Raw genomic sequence first — 1,441 nt, forward strand, 5'->3', positions numbered from 1 at the left:
AACAACAACAACAACATATTTATCTACTAGTGCCTCTTTGAGAAAAAGATGACAGTCTCTTTCTATGAGATTTACAGCCTCAGAAACCCAGTGGAGGTTCAGCTATGAAACAGAACTGACACAATGGCATTGAAAGTGAGAGCGATGTTGGCTGCTAACTGAATGGCCAGTGGTTTGAACCCATCAGTTGTCCCAGGAGAGAAAGATGTGGCAATCTCTATTGAGCCTGGGATCTACCCTATCCTATTGAGTCTATGGTTTGGAATCAACTTGATGATGATAAGAGCTTGGCTTGGTGAGTACTGTAATTTTTTTTTTTTGGCTGCTTTTAAGATTTTTCTCTTTGCCACTGTTGCTGAGCAGTTTGCTTATCCTGTACCATCCTTGGTATATAGTTATCTTTTTTTTTCATGTGCTTGGTGTTTATTACACATCTTAAATCTGTATATTTTCATTAAATTCAAGTATTCTATTTTTATGTTTTATTTTTAAGTTCACATATCTTCTGCATTATTTAATCATTATAACTTATATACAGTCTATTTTTCATTCTTACACATTGTAGTTTTTATTTCAATAAGCTCAAATTGCATCTTTTAAAAATTTAGGCCATTTTTTTATATTTTCCATATCTGTCTTGAATATGATTATCTTAACACACTTATGTTGTCTTTTTGAGCATTTATTATTTGTTGCAAATACCTATTTTGATATTCTTTCTCTAAATTATATAACCTGTGTAATTTCTGGTTGCTTTTTTTATTCATAGACATTATGCCCCTCCCCCTATTGTGTGGGAGAACCAGTCAGTGAGATGGATTGACACAATATTGAACTCAAATATATTGATGATCTTGAACAGATGAAACAGGACAGGGCAACATTTTGTTCTGAGGTACTTATGGTCACCATGACTTGGAATTGACTTCACAGCAGCTAATCTATCTCGATCTTTATGAGCTCTGATGGTTGTTCCACACCTTCCTTTTAGGGTTCCCCCCCACCCCTCCTTATTCAGGTAATTTTTTCAAATGCATGTTTTGATCATTACCAAGCTGAAGACCCACGGCTAGATCTCTGAAGTGCCTCTCTCTTCTTTTTCACTCTTACTCTCACTCTCTCTGTGTACACCTCTCTCCTTTCTGGTTGGTATTCTTCTGTCTACTGTGATTTTAGCTGCATTAGTCTTTCCAAATTCTTTGTTTTGTGTCCTTAACTTAGGGAAATTTGCTACCCTCTGTTGGAGGGCCCAGAGGCCTGGATGTTTTCTCCCCTGAGTAAGCTGGTTAGATGTGGAACTCATCTTGTTCCTTTTTCTTCTCTCAGAGATCTATCTCCTATGCCACCTGTGTGTCCAAGTGTCTTAAAACCATTCTTTTCATATATTTTGCCCATTTGTTTTTTTTCTCCATTTATTTCAGATTGGAAAGTAAATCTCCCT

At 36.3% G+C, this 1,441-nt stretch overlaps 1 protein-coding gene across 1 annotated transcript in view; it reads left to right on the plus strand.

Moving 5' to 3' along the window:
* Positions 1-1,441, plus strand: part of MRPS35 (mitochondrial ribosomal protein S35) — a 56,709-nt gene that overhangs the window by 4,245 nt on the left and 51,023 nt on the right. Inside the window, exon 2 of the mRNA XM_006895092.1 lies at positions 1,422-1,429. Within this exon, the coding sequence (XP_006895154.1) occupies positions 1,422-1,429 (8 nt within the window). The remainder of the gene's footprint in view (positions 1-1,421; positions 1,430-1,441) is intronic.

This window comes from Elephantulus edwardii, unplaced genomic scaffold, assembly GCF_000299155.1.
Source record: "Elephantulus edwardii isolate Elephantulus edwardi_28Jun2011 unplaced genomic scaffold, EleEdw1.0 scaffold00157, whole genome shotgun sequence".
Lineage (NCBI taxonomy): Eukaryota > Metazoa > Chordata > Mammalia > Macroscelidea > Macroscelididae > Elephantulus > Elephantulus edwardii.